At 41.6% G+C, this 16,579-nt stretch overlaps 1 protein-coding gene across 1 annotated transcript in view; it reads left to right on the top strand.

The window, feature by feature from the left end:
• Positions 1-16,579, top strand: part of CTTNBP2 (cortactin binding protein 2) — a 172,050-nt gene that overhangs the window by 101,321 nt on the left and 54,150 nt on the right. The window contains exon 9 of the mRNA XM_068972796.1: positions 6,771-6,888. Within this exon, the coding sequence (XP_068828897.1) occupies positions 6,771-6,888 (118 nt within the window). The remainder of the gene's footprint in view (positions 1-6,770; positions 6,889-16,579) is intronic.

Consider the following 16,579-nt stretch of genomic DNA (forward strand, 5'->3'; position numbering starts at 1 on the left):
AGGAGCTCTCTCTAAAGCTGGTCTGTGACTACTCCACAGCTGAACTCGTCACTGAGGATACACTTGTTTTCATCACTCAGCGTGAGTGATAGAAGAGTTCCTTAGTGAAACTCTGTGTTCTGTCATGAGAACTTTGACACATCAAGTTCCTGCAGCAGAAATAGATGAGGGAGAGTGTCTGGATTTGAGCATCTGGTTGTCAAAGCTCTCATACAACAGATTCTTTATTTGAGGGACTGTGCATGTTGTAAGTACAGGAGTAGGTTATAATTCTGGCTTACATATTGCCAAAGCTGGAGGCTTCCTGTCACTCCTGTTCTTACTCAGTCTTTCTGGGTTGTTGAACATGTTGGTTCTAATGCAGACCTCTCCTTGGCTTCCCTTCTGAATTTGATGATCAGGCTTTTTCTTTGTTTTTTTTTCCTGTTCTTTCTCTTTTATTTTTTAACCCTAGGCAACGCCCAAGCCATCCTAGCTGCCTAGTCCTATTTTTAAGAATTTATCCAGTCTTTCAACTTCAGCGGTGGCTTCTACAATACCTCTTCCCCAGCCCAGATCTCCCACCTGGCTTTTTACCTGCTTTCCAGTCATTTATTTTCCACTATCCTAGAGGTCATCCCTAAGCAGGCCCATGGTCCTCTGGTCAGGCAGTGGTCTTCTTGTTGCCATCTTTACACTGTTCTTGCATTGTTCTGGGATTGTAGACTGACTGATGCCTTTTTAGCTCTTAACCAGGTGAATCCCAGGCATTTCCTCCCACATTCTAGCATCCGCCCTAACTGGATGGTCTGCATGAGGTGTGTATCTTAAGTGCAGAGGCCCACATAGAGCCCTACAATGTAGATTTTCTCTCCCTAGGTCATGCCTACAAGGAAGAAAAAAAAAACGATAGGAGTCCCTAGAATTCTTTCTTGTCACAGTGAGTTGGGTGCCTGGCTAGAAAAGACAAACACAGAATAACTTGTGAGGTTGGACCAAATCTTTGGGACTAGATGCTAATCATGGCAGATAGAAATCCATTCTTTGGAGTCTTTTATTTTTTGTGCTTTTGATTCTCCTTGACCATTTTTCCCTTAATTTTTATAAGATTATTTTTGAAGAGGCCAGATTGACTCAACTGTGTGTAGACAAAGGAAAGGCTCTTTTAAAACCTCATTCCAGAATGTCCAGTGCAGAGTGTTGTACACTTGCTTAATTTAACCACCAATGACTCACTGACAGGATCCTAAAGGATTCTCACGTAAACTTGGCCAACCAGAGTTGTGCTCCCACCCCTCACTGAAGATCTGCACTTTCCCGTGCTTTCCAGTGTTTTCCACTGACACCTTTCATGGATCTAGTTTGACCCTTTTTCTCCTCTCACTTTATACTTTTCCCTTTGAATGATCTTACTGGTCCCCAGAATATAATCTATAGAGGTTCCAAAATCTTCTCTCTAGCCCACTTATTCATGTCCTCAGTCCTTTCAGGAAGATCCTGTGTAGGAAGCCCATGATTTACAGGGCATCTCCTTGATACCCCAGTTGGCCCAATACAGTCCTTGTGGATGTCCGTCATCCCAGTGGAACCATTAACAATGCCCCCTTTTACTCCTGAAAGTGTCTCAGTTTAGACAGATGTATGGTAACCCTATCGATGGCCATTGCTATCTATCTATAGTGGTGGTGGTGGTGATTAGTCCCTCAGTTGTGTCCAGCTCTTTGCGACCCCGTGGACTGTAGCCCACCAGGCTCCTCTGTCCCTGGGATTTCCCAGGCAAGAATATTGGAGTGGGTTGCCAGTTCCTTCTCCAGGGGGTCTTCCTGACCAGGGATTGAACCCATATCTCCTGCAAGTCTCATGCATTGCAGGCGGAGTCTTTACTGCTGAGCCATCCAGGAAGCCCTGTTGATGGCCATATTCACATTTATTTCCACCAAACAGCTCCATGAGGATGCGTCCCCAGACTTCTGGGTCTATAATGCATCTCTGTTCCTCCTCTCTTAATCCAGTAACATCATCTGACATTTGTGTCTCTTGCTCCATCTTCCTAAGTTACTGAATTCAAATGATGGATACAATTCTAGATTTTATTCCTTTATAAATGAGTGCATGAACAAAGAGGAGGCTGTGTTTTTAAACACATTCCAGGATGTCCCTCGGGGAGCCCTCACCACAGGCTGTCTGAACTTGCATAGGCTGCTGTGGTCTCCCCATCTCCAGTCTCACCACCTCCTTTATGCTGCTTTGAGAGGAACCTTTCTAACAGGGGGAGTTGGTTGTGTAGTTAACCCTTCATCTTTCCAGGGATAGCTGATCTTTCTGTCACTTCGAGGATGAGTGCCAGCCCTGTACATGACAGTCAGGTCCCCTCCAGTTCCGGCCTCAGCCTCTTGGCACCAGCACACTCCTGGCTCCTTCTCCCCTGTGCCCTCTGCTCGAATCCTGCAGCCATCCTGTGCTGTCTCCTCTCCCTGCTTTTGCATCTGCTGTTCCCATTACCCGAGACGGCCCCTTCTGTCCTGACCCCTCCCTGCCTGGAAAACATCTCAGCTTAGGTCTTGGCTTCCAGAAGTTCATTGCTCCCAGGGTACCTCTTCACACTTCACTTAGGGAGCTTATTCTTTACTGGAATTATTTATATACCTCCTTCCCTCTCCACTGCCTCCAAAAAAATCACTTTTCATCATTGTATATATTGTACTCAGCAGTCTCTGGCCCATGAGTACTAAATGTTTGTTGCATCAGTGAGTAAATGAGTAAATTTTATGACAGTTCTTTCTTAACTGGTCTTTTTTCTGTCACTTTGTTTTTCAGTATGTCTTTCCAAACTCACTAATTGGTTTTCAGAACTGAGTTGATCATGGCACTTGTCTACCCAGATGTATCCTTGTGTCTCCTGCAAAGAGTCCATGCTCCCTCACCCTCAGCTCTTCATGGCTAACTCCAGCCGCCTTCATCTCCCCGCTAAATCTCTGCTTCCTCAGCTGTTGCTACCCATTGTGCTGTTTCTCCATCTGCCCTGCTCTGCCCAACAGTGGGCACAGCCACATCCCAAGGTTGTTCCTGACGTGTGTGCTGGACCTCACCTGTGCATTTGCAGACTGAATTCCCTTCCACTCCCTCTGCCCAAGCTCAGTCTCTCAAGTTTCCTGCCCTGACCCGGATCTTATCTCTAGCTCTTTGGACTTGGGTGTTCTCCTTAGTCTGCCTGGCACTGATACCCTTGCTTCTCAGCTCTTAAAGGCCACTGACAGAGGTGGTTCATTGACCCTAAACATCCCTTCTCCCCTCTTCTATAGTAACGAACCTCTCAGAGTTCAGCCCCAAATAAAGACTACATTTTCCAGCTTCCTGGAAGATGACCATGGCTGCCTACCTAAGTTCTGGCGATTGGGATGTGAGTGGAAATAGAAGCCGAACCAAAGCCCACTGCCTTTTAAAGTCTCTGCTCGCTGGAGACATGTATCTGTGTTGTGGCTAATAGCACTTTGACTTAGACTTATTCGTCGGAACTGCTTGCTTTACATCCCTTGGAACAGCCTGCCCAGTTTAGGTCCCCTGAGAATCCATGTCCAGAAACAGCAGCTGGCATCACAGCATTTGTTCTCTTCACTCAGATCCCACCCATCAATGAGAGAGCTTAGATGTTTTCCTCTACCTTTCCCACTTCCTCTTCTGCTGAGGAAAGCTTTGCCCCTCACTTCCATAGGCCCCCTTTCCTGCATGTTTTCCTCATGACTCTTGACAATATGTCATGTTTCTGCTGGAGAAACAGAACTGTTACCTTATTCATCGTCACAACCCTGGGGTTTTAACACAGCTCCTGGCACCCAGGTGCTTCGTATCTATTTCATAACGTTGTGAGGTTTGATGAGCACTAAATACGTGCGCGGTGTTGTAACGGTGCCTGGCACTTAGTATGTGCTTGAATAGTTTTTGTAGCTGCTGTTGTTAAGTGTCGGTTAGGTAAGGTTTTCATCTTCTTTGTGTTCCCCATGGAGCCCAGCAGAGTGCTGTGAAACTGACAGTTGTGGCTCTATTTGATACGCCTTATCCTGCTATCTTTCTGACATTCTGCGCTTCCTCTATAGAGAAAGCCACTGCTTAGATTATTGCCTACTGATCTGCCTGACTATAATAATTACACACAACCCACCTTATAGGTGGACTTGAATCTTGCAAATTTTGGTTGTATCTTTTATTTCTGTTTCTAATTTGAACTAACGTCACCTAGAATTATGACATTTGTTGATGTACTATAATTCCTCACCACTTACCTGAATACTTGGGCTGTTTTCTAATTAGTGATGATTATGTTGATTGTAACAAATACAGCAAGCTAATAAATATTGAGAGTGTTTTATGTGCCAAGAATATAAATTACCTATCTTTTCATTTAAATCACCTAACAACCTTATGAAATATAGATATATGAGACACAGATAAGGAAACTGAAGCATAAAAATGTTAAATGATTTACCAAAAGTCAGGTAAAAATCATTTATAATGGCAGGATAAGACCCCAGGTCTGTTTTACCTCTAACCTGTACTACCTTGTGTAATAAATGTATTATTTCTGTCTCCTGTCATCTGAGAATTCATGAAGTTTAGTGCTCAGATTGCATTCTGCTTGAATCTTTCATTTGAGTCAATTTCATTAACTCTCATGCATTTACTGATTTTGTACAAATTAGTAATATCAATGGAATAAAAACTATTATTTATTTATTTGGCTTAGTTTTTAGTTCATTTCTTAGCTTAGTGATTTTTTAAAACTTGAACCCCAGACCTATGAAAGCCAGACTTTCATTGTTAGAGGAGATCCCTCCAGCCTCAACAGCAGCAGTGATAAATGCTGACACTTAATCCCTTTGCAGGCAAACAGATTTTCTTTATTCAAAGGTCCTCTGGCTCAGCTCCTCCATTTTGCAGGTACCAAGGCTTTGTCTCCCATCCCCTCAGCATCCAAAAAGAGCCCCTATATTAAATCATCACTGGCTTCCTTTTCATATTTTGCTTACTTGGTGACCTCAGCTTACTCTTTTTCTTTCTGACCCTTATACATTCCTTGTATTTCCTCATGGACTATGATTGCATTTAAATATGTTTAGGAGGCAGTAGGAGGCAACTGGAACTCAGATATATTCCTGGTGGGAGTGGAGTTTGGTATAGCCACTTTTAAAAGCTCTTTGCAGTATACACAGATACAGAACATGTGCATACCCTGTTCCCCAGCAGACCAACTCTGTATGTATACACAATAGAAGTGTGTACCTGTGTCTGCCAAAGGCCACATATCAGAATGTCCATAGTAGAACCCAAATGTCCACCAACAAGAGTAGAGATAAATTGTGGCATATCCATGTGATACACAGTAATTTTAAAATAGGATGAATTGAATTATAACTATTCCTAATACATATATGAATTTTATAGCATTATGGTGAATGAAAAGAAGCCAGATATAAAAGTGTACCTGTAATATGGTTCCATTTATATAAAACTCTTAAAACAGGCTAAGTGGACTTCTCATCTTAGAAATCATAATAGTAGTTGCCTTTTTGAGGAGAAAGGAGGGATTAGTGGTTGAGATGGAACATTAAGGAGGCTTCCAGAGTACTCCTCCCACAAGTATGTTCACTCTGTGATAATTCTGCAAGCTTCACACTTATTTATGTACTTTTCTACATAGATATTATACATCAGTAAGGAAAACATGTTTTATAAAACACACAAAAAAGTATCTTAGAGCAAGATTAGAGAAAGCTGTTCAGACTGCCTAGTTTACTGTGTTGTCAGAAGCAAAAGTTAGCCCAAAGCCTCTGTGTGTGTGTGTGTGTGTGTAGGTGTGTAGGTGTGTAGGTGTAGGTGTGTGTGTACATGTAGGGAAGTGATGAAAAGAACAGTACTTGCTTTGGTTGTTAGTTCCTTTTCATGGTTTCTGGTTTATTCCATTTTGTGCTTACTTTGATGGGAAATCAGTAGACAAATCAAGAAGTAGTAGAAGCTGAAATAGCAGAGCTCCTTGATAGATATCCCAATGTAGTATCCTGCCTTGCACTTACTTGAAAATGTTTGTGTATATATATATATTGTCTGTCTACCACTTTGAATTGAAAAACTTTGGAAAACTAAGACCTTTCACCTCAAAGGCTAGTGATACCTGTTGAGTGGAGACTCCCTGGAGCAACACAGAAGAAACTGAAAAGGCAAGGGCATGTAATTCCCATGTCTATTGAGAGTGTTTTTCTAAAACCTCAGTCAATGTGGTGTTTACATATAATTTTCAAATAAAAATAAGACAACATAAGATCCAAAATATATTTGTGGTTACAAGGACTCTGGGACAGAATTGGAACCCTGCACTTTTATGACCAGGAAGACAATACCTGGTCTAGAAGACAACGCTGGGCATTCGGTTGTAGCAAAAGTCTTTTTGTATTTCCAGATTACCATAAAAGGATACTGTCTGCCCAAGTCTTTTTTTCCTTAATGGCACTCTGCAAACTTCGTGATTAGTAAGCCAGTTTTTTCACTTGAAACCTAAGAGACTGTTCTAAGAGCAGCAGTGTTTTGATCTTGTGAATCACATGTAAATGAAGCCCTCTTTGCTTTTCACTTGGAGACAGTGTTTACATTAATATGAATATTTGGGTTGTTGGAAAAGAAATAAGCTTTCTGATTGAGAATTCCTGATTGTCTTGCTACAGGCCACTGAATCTTCCCTTGGAGTTTTCACTTGAGTTGATTCATTTGGACAGGAGGTAATGGAGTTCTTGTCTTCACAGAACTGCCTAGAAGTCTTGTGTAGGCATCGAGGGCTGGAGCCAGAAAGAAGAGATAAGTGTAACCGGACCGCACACGATGTTGCTACTGATGACTGCAAGCACCTGCTGGAGAATCTGAGTGAGTGCCCTGTGCAGCTGTGTTGCTTGTCCTGCATCTGCAATGCAGGGGGCTCTGGGACTGTGGGAAAGATACTGATGCAGCTTCAGTTTTCTCATTCTCTTCTTAACTTCCATTGAACACTAGCTGCTATAGAAACACTGATTATAAATGGGATACTTTTATTTTTCCGTGTAGAATGGCTTTTTACAGAATTACTGAAATAGTGCTAGCTCTTTCTCATCTTTGACCTTGGACAATATTTGATAATCATTGCTTTTTTTTTCTTCTGACTTAGATTATCTTTAGCTTTTTTGACATGAGACTAGGAAGGTAGGAAAAAAAAATCATGGCCAAGTAGTTTGCTTTAGCTGACAGTGTGAATGTAGGCAGTCAGTTATCTCTCAATATCTGGTTGCCTGCTTGTGTAGGAAGATAACCATTTGGTTCTATTACAGCTCTAAGAGTATAGCTTCTCAGCACATGCTGTGAAAGTTTCACTTGCGGGTGTGTGAATTTGGAGTGTTCAGTTCAGTTCAGTCGCTCAGTAGTGTCTGACTCTTTGCAACCCCATGAACTGCAGCACGCCAGGCCTCCCTGTCCATCACCAACTCCCGGAGCCTACCCATCTCATGTCCATTGAGTCGGTGATGCCATCCAACCATCTCATCCTTTGTCCCCTTCTCCTGCTGCCCTCAATCTTTACCAGGATCAGGGTCTTTTCAAATGAGTCAGCTCTTTGCATCAGGTGGCCAAAATATTGGAGCTTCAGCTTCAACATCAGTCCTTCCAATGAACACCCAGGACTGATCTCCTTTAGGATGGACTGGTTGGATCTGCTTGGAGTGCAAGGGACTCTCAAGAGTCTTCTCCAGCACCACAGTTCAAAAGCATCAATTCTTCTGCACTCAGCTTTCTTTATAGTCCAACTCTCACATCCATACATGACTACTGGAAAAACCATAGCCTTGACTAGACAGACCTTTGTTGGCAAAGTAATGTCTCTGCTTTTTAATATGCTGTTTAGGTTGGTCATAACTTTCCTTCCAAGGAGCAAGTGTCTTTTAATTTGATGGCTGCAATCAACATCTGCAAAACTTTGGAGCCCAGAAAAATAGTCAGCCACTGTTTCCCCTGTTTCCCCATCTATTCACCATGAAGTGATGGGACCGATGCCATGATCTTACTTTTCTGAATGATGAGGTTTAAGCCAACTTTTTCACTCTCCTCTTTCACTTTCATCAAGAGGCTCTTTAGTTATTCTTCACTTTCTGCCATAAGGGTGGTGTCATCTGCATATCTGAGGTGATTGATATTTCTCCAGGCAATCTTGATTCCAGCTTGTGCTTCATCCAGCCCAGCATTTCTCATGATATACTCTGCATATAAGTTAAATAAGCAGAGTGGCAATATACAGCCTTGACGTACTCCTTTTCCTGTTTGGAACCAGTCTGTTGTTCCGTGTCCAATTCTAACTGTTGCTTCCTGACCTGCATACAGGTTTCTCAAGAGGCAGGTTAGGGGGTCTGGTATTCCCATCTCTTTCAGAATATTCCACAGGTTATTGTGATCCACAGAGTCAAAGGCTTTGCATAGTCAATAAAGCAGAAATAGATGTTTTTCTGGAACTCTCTTGCTTTTTCGATGATCCAGCAGATGTTGGTAATTTGATCTCTTGTTTCTCTGTCTTTTCTAAAGTCAGCTTGAACATCTCGAAGTTCACGGTTCATGTATTGTTAAAGCCTGGCTTGGAAAATTTTGAGCATTACTTTACTAGCGTGTGAGATGAGTGCAATTGTGCAGTAGTCTGAGCATTCTTTGGCATTGCCTTTCTTTGGGATTGGAATGAAAACTGACCTTTTCCAGTCCTGTGGCCACTGCTGAGTTTTCCAAATTTGCCGACATATTGAGTGCAGCACTTTCACAGCATCATCTTTCAGAATTTGAAATAGCTCAACTGGAATTCCATCACCTCCACTAGCTTTGTTCGTAGTGATGCTTTTTAGGGCCCACTTGCCTTCACATTCCAGGATGTCTGGCTCTAGGTGAGTGATCACACCATCGTGATTATCTGATTCGTGAAGATCTTTTTTGTACAGTTCTTCTGTGTATTCTTGCCACCTCTTCTTAATATCTTCTGCTTCTGTTAGGCCCCTACCATTTCTGTCATTTATTGAGCCCATCTTTGCATGAAATGTTCGCTTGGTATCTGTAATTCTCTTGAAGAGATCTCTAATCTTTTCCATTCTATTTTTTTCCTCTGTTTCTTTGCATTGATTGCTGAGGAAGGCTTTCTTATCTCTTCTTGCTATTCTTTGGAACTCTCCATTCAGATAGGTATATCTTTCCTTTTCTCCTTTGCTTTTCTCTTCTCTTCTTTTCACAGCTATTTGTAAGGCCTCCTCAGACAGCCATTTTGCTTTTTGCATTTCTTTTTCCTGGGGATGGTCTTGATCCCTGTCTCCTGTACAGTGTCACAAACCTCATTCCATAGTTCATCAGGCACTCTGTCTATCAGATCTAGGCCCTTAAATCTATTTCTCAGTTCCACTGTATAATCATAAGGGATTTGATTTAGGTCATACCTGAATGGTCCAGTGGTTTTCCCCACTTTCTTCAATTTAAGTCTGAATTTGGCAATAAGAAATTCGTGATCTGAGCCACAGTCTGCTCCCAGTCTTGTTTTTACTGACTGTATAGAGCTTTCTCATCTTTGGCTGCAAAGAATATAATCAGTTGGTGTTAGCCATCTGGTGATGTCCATGTGTAGAGTCTTCTCTTGTCTTATTGGAAGAGGGTGTTTGCTGTGACCAGTGCATTCTCTTGGCAAAACTCTATTAGCTTTTGCCCTGCTTCATTCCATACTCCAAGGCCAAATTTGCCTGTTACTCCAGGTGTTTCTTGACTTCCTACTTTTGCATTCCAGTCCCTTATAATGCAAAGGACATCTTTTTTGGGTGTTAGTTCTAAAAGGTCTTGTAGGTCTTCATAAAACCATTCAACTTCAGCTTCTTCAGCATTTCTGGCCAGGAAATAGACTTAGATTACTGTGATATTGAATGATTTGCCTTGGAAATGAACAGATATCACTCTGTCTTTTTTGAGATTGCATCCAAGTACTGCATTTCCAACTCTTTTGTTGAGCATGATGGCCACTCCATTTCTTCTAAGGGATTCCTGCCCACAGTAGTAGATATAGTGGTCATCTGAGTTAAATTCACCCATTCCAATCCATCTTAGTTTGCTGATTCCTAGAATGTCGACGTTCACTCTTGCCATCTCCTGTTTGACCACTTTCAGTTTACCCTGATTCATGGGCCTAACATTCCAGGTTCCTATGCAGTATTGCTGTTTACAGCATCGGAGTTTGCTTCTGTCACCAATCACATCCACAACCGGGTGTTGTTTCTGCTTTGGCTCCATCCCTTCATTTTTTCTGAAGTTAATTCTCCACTGATCTCCGGTAGCATATTGGGCACCTACCGACCTTGAGTGGTGGATCAGATGAAATAGTACGACCTCTTATGTCAGGATTATCACTCAACCCTTCAGTCAGCCAGCTCTCTCAGTAGTGGTCTTGAGCTTACACTCTAATATGAACAATAAACATGAATGATTCATTATATAGTATGTGAGATGGTAATATTTGCTACATTAAAGACTAAGAGGGATGGAGAGTGAGAGGGTGGGTTTCAGTTTTTAAAATGATAGGCAGGTAGCCTCACCACCAAGACATCTGAGCAAACACTTAGAGGTGAGGAAGGGGTAGCTCTGAGGATCTCTCAGGTAAGAACTCTGCAGGCAGAGCGTCAAGTGGACTGAAGCCCTAACAAGTAGGAGCCTTTCTGTGTGTCTGAGGAAGGGCACTCAGGGCCGAATGACTGGGTTGGAATGAGTGAGGGAAGGAAGGAAGAAGACAGGTCGAAGAACTTACAGGATGGGAGGAGGGTGGAGCCATTTTGGGGACTTAAGGTAGCTATTTCAGTGTTTGAGCATAGTAGTGATGGGACCTGGTGTACATTTTTTTTTTTTAAAGAATTTTTGTCATTTTAAAATTTAGGAACATTATAAGCATTCCTACCCTAAAAAGATATTTGTTAGCTATTTCATGTTAAAATTTGCTTTTATCGACTTACTAGACATAAGTGAGCTTCTAACTAATACAACATTGTAAATCAACTATATTCCAAAAAAAAAAACTGTTTAAATGGTTGCTAAGAAAAGATAAAATCAAAGGACTCTCATAATAATTGTAAAAGTGAATCCTGGCAATGTCCCTAATAAGAATGGTGTACATTATAGTGGTGTCTCTGACTGCTTTGTCAAAAATCAACTAGGAAGTCACAGGCCTAACGTAGCCAGTAATGACTTCTCAGTTCAGGATCGTAGTAGATAGGGACATGTGGGTTCTGGATATAGCTAAGGATAAGCCAACAGAACTTCCTAATGACTTACTGTGAAGTACAGGAGAGGGGATTTATGGATAACTTCCAAGATTTTCAGCCTGAACAACTGGAAGTATAGCGTTGCCCTCAGCTGTCAAGGGAAAGGCTGTGGGTGAAGCTGATTTTTTCGGCAAAGGTCAGGAGTTACTGTTTGAATTACGAATTTGAGACATCTGTTAGGGTGTCTCTGTAGGAGGTATCAGATTAGCAAGAATTGTGAAGATGGGTATGAGCTGGGTTTACAAATCTGAGAGTCAGCAGGCTAGAGATAGTTTTTAAAGTCATGGAACTGGATTAGGTTATGAAGGCAGTGAACACAGATAGAAAAAAATAAGTGAAATAAACGAGGCTTGCCAGACTCTATTATTAAGAAGTCTGCAAAAAAGGGAAGGGGCCAGCCAAGGAACAATATTAGAGGATGGCCAGTGAGGTGTAAGGAAATCCATCAGTTATGTTGGAAGCTGCTGAGTAAAGACCGAAAATAAAATCTAGTAGTTGGTCATTTCCTCTTCATCAATTACAGCCGCCTTGTGGTGAAAGGACTTGCATAACTCGGTGAAGCCATGAGCCTTGCCATGCAGGGCCACCCAAGACGAACGGGTCATAGTGAAGAGTTATGATATAATGTGGTCCACTGAAGGAAGAAATGGCAACCCACTCCAGTATTTTTTGCCAAGAGAACCCAATCAACAGTATGAAGAGGCAAACGGATATAACACCAGAAGATGAGCCCTCTGTGTCAGAAGGTGTCCAATATGCTACCGAGGAAGAGCAGAGGGCAATTACTAATAGCTCCAGAAAGAATGAAATGTCTGGGCCAAAGCGGAAATGATGCTCAGTTGTGAATGTGTCTGGTGTTGAAAGTAAAGTCTGATGCAGTAAAGAACAATATTGCATAGGAACCTAGAATGTTAGGTCCATGAATCAAGGTAAATTGGACGTGGTCAAGCAGGAGATGGCAAGATTGAACATCAACATCTTAGGAATCAGTGAACTAAAATGGACAAAAATGGTCAAATTTAATTCAGATGACCATTGTATCTACTACTGTGGGCAAGAATCACTTAGAAGAAATGGAATAGCCCTCATAGAGTCCAATATGCAATACTTCGGTGCAATCTCAAAAACGATAGAATGATCTTGGTTTTTTTCCAAAGCAAACCATTCAACATCACAGTAATCCAAGTCAATGTGCCAACCACTGATCCAGAAGAAGCTAAAGTTGACTACTTCTATGAAGACTTACAAGACTTTCTAGAACTAACACCAAAAAAAGATGTCTTTTCATCATGGGGAATTTGAATGCAAAAGTAGGAAATCAAGAGAGACCCAGAATAACAGGCAAGTTTGGCCTTGGGGCACAAGATAAAGAAGCAGGGAAAAGGCTAACGAGTTTTCTTAAGAGAACACACTGGTCATAGCAAATACCATTTTTCCAACAACCCAAGAGATGACCATACGTGGACATCATCAGGTGGTCAATACCAATATCAGACTGGTTATGTTCTTCACAGACCAAGATGGAGAAGCTCTATATAGTCAGAAAAAAAAAAACAAAAAACAAGACCTGGAGCTGCCTGTGGCTCAGATCATGGCTCCTTATTGCAAAACTCAGGCTTAAATTGAAGAAAGTAGGGAAAACCACTAAGCCATTCAGGTATGACCTAAATCAAATCCCTTATGATTATACAGTGATGGTGACGACTAGCTTCAAAGGGGTAGATCTGATAGAGTATCTGAAGAACTATGGACTGAGGTTCATAACATTGTACAGGAGTTAGTGATCAAAACCATACCAAAGAAAAAGAAATGCAGGATGGCAAAGTGGTTGTCTGAGGAGGCTTTACAAATAGCTGAGAAAAGAAAAGAAGTGAAAGGCAAAGGAGAAAAGGAAAGATATACCCAACTGAATGCAGAATTCCAGAGAATAGCAAGGAACGATAAGAAGCCCTTCATAAATGAACAGTGCAAAGAAGTAAACAATAGAATGGGAAATACCAGAGATCACTTCAAGAAACTTGGAAATATCAAGGGAGTGTATCATGTGAGGATGGTGCATGATAAAAGACAGAAATGGTAAGGACCTAACAGAAGCAGAAGAGATTAAGAAGAGGGGGCAAGAGTACACCAAAGAACTGTACAAGAAAGGTCTTAATGACCCGGATAACCACGATGGTGTGGTAACTCACCTAGAGCCAGACATCCTGGAGTGTGAAATCAAGTGGGCCTCAGGAAGCATCACTACGAACAAAGCTAGTGGAGGTGAAGGAGTTCCAGTTGAGCTACTTAAAATCCTGAAAAATGATGCTGTTGAAGGAGTGCATTCAGTATGTCAGCAAATTTGGAAAACTCAGAAGTGGCCATAGGACTAGAAAGGTTAATTTTCATTCCAATTCCAGAGAAGAGCAATGCCAAAGATATTCAAACACAGTTGCCCTCATTCTGCATGTTTGCAAGGTTATTCTCAAAATTCTTCAACAGTATGTGAACCGAGAACTTCCAGATGTATAAGCTGGATTTAGAAAAGGCAGAGGAACCAGAGACCAAATTGCCAATATCCTTTGGATCATAGAAAAAGCAAGGGAATTCCTGAAAAAGCATCTATTTCTGCTTCAGTGAGTATGTTAAGTCTTTGACTGTGTGGATCCCAACAGTTTGTTAAAACTTCTTAAGAGAGGGGAGTACCAGACTCCCTTACCTGTCTGCTGAGAAACTGGTATGCAGGTTAAGAAGCATCAGTTAGAACCGGACACACAGTAGTTGACTAGTTCAAAACTGAGAAAGGAGTACGTCAAGGCTATATATTGTCACCCTGTTTATTTAACTTCTATTCACAGGACTGGGCTTCCCAGGTGGCACTAATGGTAAAGAACCTGCCTGCCAATGCAAAAGACATAAGAGATAGGGGTTCTATCTCTGAAAGAGGGCATGGCAACCCATTCCAGTGTTCTTGCCTGGAGAAGCCCATGGACAGAGGTGCCCAGCAGGCTATATTCCATGAGGTCACAAAGAGTCAGACAAAACTGAAGCACCTTAGCATGTACACATGCAGAGTATGTCATGCAAAACGCTGGGCTGGATGGATCACAAGCTGGAATCAAGACTGCCAGGAGAAATATCAATAAGCTCAGATACGCAGAGGATAGAACTCTAATTGCAGTGGCAGAAGGTGAAGAGTAACTAAAGGGCTTCTTGATGAGGGTGAAAGAGGAGAGTGAAAAAACTGGGTTAAAACTCAACATTCAAAAAACTAAGACCATGGCATCTGGTCCTTTTGGAAGCAATGAGAAACTTTATTTTCTTGGGCTCCAAAATTACTGTAGACAATGACTGCAGTCGGGAACAGATGCTTGCTCCTTGGAAGGAAAGCTGTGACAAACCTAGACAGTGTATTAGAAAGCAGAGATATCACTTTGTCCATAGAGTCAAAGCTATGGTTTTCCCAAAAGTCATGTATGGATGTGAGAGTTGGACCATAAAAAAGGCTGAGTGCCACAGTTTTCCAGCTGTGGTGCTGTGGAAGACTCTTGAGAGTCCCTTGGACTGCCCAGAGATCAAACCAGTCAATCCTAAAGGAAGTCAACCCTGAATATTCATTGGAAGGACTGATGTTGAAGCTGAAGCTCCAGTATTTGACCACCTGATGGGAAGTGCTGACTCATTGGAAAAGACCCTGATGCTGGGAAGGTGAAAGTGAAAGTTGCTCAGCTGTGTCCAACTTTTTGCAACCCCATGGACTATAGCATCCATGAAATTCTCCAGGCCAGAATACTGGAATGGATAGCCTTTGCCTTCTCCAGGGGATCTTCGCAACCCAGGGATCGAACCCAGGTCTCCCTCATTGCAGGCAGATTCTTTACCAGCTGAGCTACAAGAGAAGCCTGATGCTGGAAAAGATTGAAGGCAAACAGAGAAAGCGATGGCAAAGGATAAGATGTTTAGATAGCATCACTGACTCAACGGACATGAATTTGAGCAAAGTCTGGGAAATAGTTTAGGACAGAGGAGCCCGGCATGCTACAGTACTTGGGGTCACAGTGAGTCAGGTAAGACTTAGGAACTGAACAACAAGTTGGCCAGTTAATGGAAAAAGAAGAAAAGTTTAAGAAGGGGAGTATAAAAATAACAAATTTTTAAACATTTTGTTTTAATTTAAAACACTCCAAGTAATTCTTTCATCAACTTTTAGGTGAAGCTCTTCATATTAATATGGTTCTCCTGATTGAAGTACCATGTATTCTTGAACAGATCACACCTTTAATGTTTCATCTGTGGCTTCTAGTGTTTGAGGATTTAAACATATTTATGAAGCAAACTAATAACAATATCTGTCTCAAGACAATTAAATTTTTTTCTAATTTTATTTAGCCATCTCATCCATGTCGCATTAAAAACTTTTATAGCAGCTCCTTTGTTCAGTTTTAAAAGTGTTCTGATTTTCTAGAAGTAGGAACTCATTTCTTCAGTATCTGGAATATTTCGTTTACTAATTAAGAGTTTGTGTTCAACAGACATGAAGATTGGGATGAAAGACAAATGCCTCTTGCATATAATTCAGTTCATGAGAACAGAAGTACATGGGGTGCTGCCCACCTGGGGGAATACCTCAGTTGGTATCACAGAGAGATTGGAAGGATTATTTTAAAAGCTTCTACAGCACTGTTCACTGTTTATCAAATACCTACTAGTTCTTGTAAGATAGTGTGTTAACAGATAATGTGTTATACAAGTAGTGTGTTAAAGCCCCTCCAAACACAAATTCATGTACTCTTCATAGCAACTCACTTGTGCCTTCCTTCCATTTTATAGAGAAATTGGGGCATAGAGCACGTAAGGCAAGGAAACATGGCTAGTAGAAGGTGATCCTGAGGCCAAGCCCAAAGTCTGTATGAGCCTGAAGCCACTGTCCTCAGCAACTGACCTATTTAGCAATAACCCCTCTTCTTCATGATGTTTTCAAGGAAGGTGAGGAGAAAGGGCAATTGAGAGTTCAGGGTCAAGAGAGGGCTCCAGTTTTCTCTGACACTTTTTGAAAGAATATGAGAATCTTGCCGAGCAGAGGCATCAGGAAGTAGACCAGCCAATTAGACAAAGATAAAGAGCTCAAGCAACATGATTCCAAAGAAACTATGAAGAGATTGGGAGACCAAAATTTCCTCCAATAAACAAATATTCATTCGCTGTTTACAAAGGATGGGTGTCCTTTGCTTTGTTTTCAAAATGTTTATATCTGTTCCTTTTTTGTGTAAAATTTTTGCTGGTTTACT

This window comes from Capricornis sumatraensis, chromosome 5 (assembly GCF_032405125.1).
Source record: "Capricornis sumatraensis isolate serow.1 chromosome 5, serow.2, whole genome shotgun sequence".
NCBI lineage: Eukaryota > Metazoa > Chordata > Mammalia > Artiodactyla > Bovidae > Capricornis > Capricornis sumatraensis.